Source organism: Opisthorchis viverrini (genome assembly GCF_000715545.1).
Source record: "Opisthorchis viverrini unplaced genomic scaffold opera_v5_237, whole genome shotgun sequence".
Taxonomy (NCBI): Eukaryota; Metazoa; Platyhelminthes; class Trematoda; order Opisthorchiida; family Opisthorchiidae; genus Opisthorchis; species Opisthorchis viverrini.
Genome location: NW_008751895.1, coordinates 264,223 through 270,222, shown reverse-complemented (window position 1 = coordinate 270,222; position 6,000 = coordinate 264,223). Strand labels below are relative to the sequence as shown.

The following is a 6,000-nucleotide window of genomic DNA, read 5'->3' as shown; positions in this document are numbered from 1 at the left end:
TTGTTCATGACAACAGTGGCCTTACCCTTATCCGCCTTTGTAATCACTATGTTGTCCACCTTTGTTAGGGTGTTTAAGGCTCTTCGCTCCGCTGGTGTAATATTTGGAATTCCTGGCTGCTGGGACTTGAGGACTGTGACTAGCTGTACCCCTAGCTTCTCCGCCTCAGTTGGTGGGAGTTTTTGGAAAACAGATTCAACTCCAGGGATTATTTCTTCCGATTTCAACAGATTCTGTTAGAATGGTTCCTCTTGGCTTTACAAAAATAAACAGAAAAATTAATGCAAGAATTTTCTGGTCTGAGGCTATCGCGGTCTCATCTGGTAAAGTGAATCGATCCATGCTTGTGATGAGAATATATGATGTTGACACTCCGGCAAACATTAGACTATCCTAGGGGACAAACTAAACATAATAATAAAACTAAGTATGGTGTCTCATTTGTCTTTACTCCATGTAAGCTTTGGTAATGGAGATTTCATGATCTCCAAAAAGTATAGTTACAAACATGGGCTAAAAACCATATATCTGTCTGCAAGGCTTGCGTGTTGCGCGAGTCAGCTTCATGGGTGCGTTTGAATGTGGTCTGTTCACACAGACCGCCGCTCGCACTACCAGTTTCGCCTTAGGTTCGTCCCATGGGCGAAATCGTATCGACCAGCGAATAAAGTAGCTGGCTAATTTGACCCCGTCATGAGTCGTCGATCACCGACTAGTGAGGTCAGGCGCGACGAGTGCGTTCGATAGGAACATATTTGCATGCACGAACGACACGGTACGAAGCCCGTAACTAAACTATCTATCTCGAAATGCTGATACGCATACGCTGTGTTGTCAACGGGTAAGGAATGGTAGAATGTAGTGCAACTTCCTAGGGGCCACTTGAGTGTTCATTGCGAACATTGCTTGAATTCGTATTGGGTTGAAAAAGCACATACCAGCAGAATACGAACTCCGCTGAGCGCATTCAGAGTTCTCACGGATGGTAATATTCTACTCATTGTGCCTTAGTATAGCGCCAGTGAAGACTTGCGATTGTCTGCAGGTGAACTAACGGTATTTACCACATTCCAAAATGCACGTGGAATCACGGGAAGCGTCGGTTCTGAAGAGTAATGCTTTGGCAAGTAAGGCTCCACTGTGCCTTAGTATAGCGCCAGTGAAGACTTGCGATTGTCTGCAGGTGAACTAACGGTATTTACCACATTCCAAAATGCACGTGGAATCACGGGAAGCGTCGGTTCTGAAGAGTAATGCTTTGGCAAGTAAGGCTCCATAGAGTGGTGTGAAGGGAATGTTTTTTTTTTCGATTACGAAGCGCATTCAACTGGACGACACGAACACACGTTTTAGTCGGCAAATCAATGGGTTCGCTGGCTTCCATTAGTGTCGTATTCAACTATTACACGGCTAGCTATAGGGCTCGCTATTCATCGAACTACCGCTGATCATTGATAAACAATCCATTAGTTCACCACCCTTATGCCAAGTAAACCTGATAAATTTAGCACCAAGTCTTACATGCTGGTCGACACAATCAAAACATGTGTTTAATGTACTCCCATACCTCGATGACTGTAAGAAAATTGTGACGTCTATAGTTGACGAAAGATACGTTACGTTTTGCGATTCCCAGGAAACATGAACCTGCGAAACTTGCAACTGGAAGAAAACCCCGAAATTTCACGGCTCTCTCCCCATAAGTAACGTTGAATTACCAACGGGCAGAGCAGTCAACTGAATGGTCTCGATGGGTTGTTCAGTGGTTTAACGCCTCGATTCTGTCGGTTTCAAAACGATTTTGGAGCTCTGACTTGCGTAGATACAAGAGCATGCCAAAACCAGTCAGTTCACGTTCATTGTTCCATTCTGATAAGACCGACTAAACAAAGGTGTTCTCATGGGAATACGGTGTTCTTTTCAGATGGTGCGCATCGCGCGCTTCATTTTGCCTTTGGACGACTGAGTTCATGCCCGTGTCTGAGAATTTAAGCAGAAATATGTATATCCCCGAAATGCGTTTTTCAGATATTTTCGGAATTCGTTTGAATGTATTGCTACGTTGTGGTATTCTCGATCTGACCGAATTGGCCAGATGGGAGTAGCTGGTATGCTTTTCTTCGTGTCCAACATTTTTATCCACAAATCTATGATAACTCCTTCTTTCCTTGGTGTTTTGCGCTGCGCTGTGAGCCACGCACAACACAATAGTGGTCCGATGAAAACCAATGGGTTGGTAAAATATACACTGTCTATCGAGCTGATCAGCAAGAATCAACGAGATTCCCACCCATATAAAACTGGTTGTTGATGAACGAGAGACTTAAGGATGTAGTGTGAAGTGGTAAGGTGATTGACGCCCATGATTCAGGCATAAATTGTGAGCAGGAAACCAAATAGGGTTGGAAGCACGCAGAAACGGAGCGTACGAGAATCATACTCATCACCATCATTAGCTGTAAGAACCGCGTACTTTTTGTACAACGTATGAAAAAAGTGAAGGTCAGAGGTTGATTTCACCACACCGAGACAGGGGATAGTTATTCCACAAAACGAAGACAAGAGTCATCGCAAACACGATCAGTTTTTGAGGTTTTTCGGAATGATTAGAATAAACTCTGTGGGAAACTTTGCTCCGGACAGGATTAATATGCAGCTCTATACATAGCTCTGTCGGAAAAAACTCAGTAGCTCCAAGGCGACTCGTAAGCTAGTGCATGATATGTTGTTCGTGATCCGGAATTGTAGTCTGTTTCCCGTTAGCAAGAGGGGGACGATGGAAAAGCTGTGTTCAAATGCGACAAGGACGCTGCTGTGGACGTTTCTACCTCTGTATTTGCCGGAAAAGTCAACCTGTCTGAATACTGGACCATGGTGAACGGTGACAAATAAAGAGTAGAAGGTAGCATCGTCATAGTAACATAATCGATGTGAGAACATCGACCGGAAGACAAAACAGAAAGTGCAATCACATGAAATAGCTAAGAAAAACTGGGTTGCTTGACTCCGGACACTAAGTTTTATGTCCTCAAAGGGCGCAACGCAACTACTCTCGTGGATGGCAGGCTTTTAGACGAGTTCAACAAATCCAACGAAATGCTCAACCTAGCTGTCTCTAGAACCCAGGGAATCAAAATGCTCCGGAATCGTTTGCTTACAAACCCTGTGTATGTCATAGGTGAACGATTCGATTTTTATTCACACCTACAAAGTGTCGATTAGTTAGTTGACGCAAAGCCATTACCTGGAGAAAGAGAAAGTAAAGGTGTCGGACAGAAACAAATGAGAAACAACAACAACAGTTAGAAAAACGTAATCACTGGACTTTACGTCGTACACCTTTAAGATGTAGGGGAGTATGAATGAACGCAAACAAAGCCCATCCGCGAAAACTAACAGAACACGTGAGCAGATCAGATCGACAAAGTGACCGGACAAAAGGATGCGTGAATACCAATTTCACATTACATAAGCTGGAGAAGAAACCAGAATGAACACGGTACATACTTGATCACCGCCATCAAAGCTTCCGGTTTCTATGGCAAACTTGAGCAGTTTCTCGTAGGTTTCCATACTCGGAACGAACACGAATACACCGGAATTGAAGCAGTCTGGCCAGCCCGGATCCGGAGCAGCGCTCAACTCTGGTCTTTCAAATAAATCATCAATATTTTGGAGGACCTGTGAACCACATCGAAGGAGAGGCGATAGTCAAATCGTGAAATGATGCAATCTGGATAAAAGTGACAATTGTTGTGAGGTCATTTGGAAAAACCTTCAATTGAGCAGGGTAGGCACAGAAATGTAGGCGGATTGTAGGAACTGAGGCTGGATAAATGCGACTGGTCATTCAAGTAGTGATAGAGTACCAATTCTTAAATAGTCATTAAGGGCACTCCACCTAATACTCAACTCCTGTTTGCGAATTTGCACAGCGCCTCGCATGGTAATGCGAAATGCCATCAGTTCTCCGCTCCTGTGCAATTTAGAACATTCACAATTTCAGTACATGTCACCCGAGGCAGCTGTTCATCGAATTGGTAACTGATTTCGATCTGTGCACAGTGAACTTCAGAAACATCATTTCGTATGGTAAAAGAATACATGAACCTTCTGCAGCCAGTCCAAACGAAGTGCAAAACTCAGCAGATTTTAGGGCATGCGTAGTTGTTCCCTATCGATCGATAGAGAACGGCTATCTTGTGTGCCCATCACCACACAGCCATGTTTCGTTCCATCAGTCTATACACAGCAACAAGGAGGTCGTTTAGGGTATGCACGGACTTTGCTAATATGAACCATATAAGCTTGAGTGGGTTTACAGTTGCATTGGCGTGCAGGACAGTCAGACAGGTGCCTAAGAAACGCAAACACCTCATTCACTAGGATTAGAATGTCTTAAAGGTAACCTTCTTCTGACTTGCCCTTCACAAAAATGTAAAGAGATTATCGTTGCAAGTGCTAATTTACGGATGAATCAATTCCCGGGGTGGCACAACTAAATGAAATTAATCTTCCACGTAAATGATAACCCAAACCATACAGGAACTCTCCATTGCAACTTTGTTTACTCCGAATCCCCGCCACCCGAAGCACATCCATGGGGACCGCCTAGATCACACGTTTTCCAATCCCTGCACATATTTCACACAATGTGACTCTCTACTCTACGTGCTTCATGTACACTCTGGTCCGCTAACGAGCCTCATCTCGACGTGTTCCGAAAGCGGAGAAGCTCACAGGATCTGCTCAACACTAAAATGCAAGCCGAGAGACATTTTTAGATTCGATGTGCTTGTGATCTAGTTACGTAGGGTCCACAGAAACTCCCATTCACACTGTCACACAGAAGTTGAAGTCGGCCGTGTGAACTGAAATCTAAATGGTTACGCACGATCACCTGGTGCGCTCAAGCGAGTGCCAAAGGCCCTAAATTGGTGAGGTTTGCCGTAACCAACAGCAACATCCCAGTCGACAGATTTCGTAATATTTCAGGCCAACAACTGATTAATATTAGACCCTCCCTAAGAATGGATGAGCCAGCGAAAATGATCAAATATTCCGGCAAATTACACTATTGTCCGACGCGTAATCATCTATTGGAGCTTTTTATGCCTCAAATTTCTGGGTTGATCTGTCAGGTTCACATTCAACCAACCCTCTAAATGAAAACATACTNAGAGCGGTTCAGTAATGGAACCCCTTTTACCTCATTCCGGCAGTGTTGCACGTTCTACTTCTATCTGATGCAGGACGGTTCTTGACATTTGGGTTCTCACTGTAACAGGAAAGGACTTTTAAGTCGGAACTCTGAAGCTAAATACGCCAGAAAATGGACTGAAACTTATTGCATTGAAGCCCTATAGGCGGTAGCGCAACAGAAATGAATCAACGATATTATATTAATGGGTCTCGAATTGAAAAAAGTAGGCATGCATCGGTTGCACTCCAAAATCACTGATGCACGTTTGAGTAGTGCTCTTTCAGTTAGGGCACGACTATTCAGATCAGTCTACGTGAGAGGACGGAATTCTGAACATGAGGTATGCTTTATTTAGAGTTCACCAGTAGTATACGCCTTCCATCGTACCAAAATTTGGTTTCAGGATAGTTGAAATTCGAGATGGACGGATGTTCTCGCACTTTGAACGACGTGGACGACTCACCCGAAGTATCAATTCAGATGCGTTAAGCGTGCGCAGGTGGAGCAACGGTAAAGCGCTTTTCCTGTATTTCGGGTGAGGACCACCAACGTACGAACGAATCACGAGTCCGGAACTTCTCATCTCCTTGATGCGTGAACATCATTATCATTGACAGCATGACATCACTGTTCAACAGTGGTGGTTCACTGTACAAGTGAAGATAGGACTGCCAAAACGAAAGCGATGCGTACCCAATATATTCGTGTCATTCTAGCATCCAACACAACGGCGGCTTCGCCAACCGTGATCCGCAAGCTGCCACTAAATATTTCCGATCGCATCATCCGCTGGGTTG

General features: G+C 44.3%; 1 protein-coding gene across 1 annotated transcript in view; it reads right to left on the bottom strand.

Moving 5' to 3' along the window:
• T265_08805 (hypothetical protein) overlaps positions 1 to 6,000 on the bottom strand; it is a gene marked incomplete at both ends in the record, with an annotated part of 35,885 nt that overhangs the window by 10,601 nt on the left and 19,284 nt on the right. The window contains one exon of the mRNA XM_009174712.1: positions 3,508 to 3,681. Coding sequence (XP_009172976.1) covers positions 3,508 to 3,681 — 174 coding nt within the window. The remainder of the gene's footprint in view (positions 1 to 3,507; positions 3,682 to 6,000) is intronic.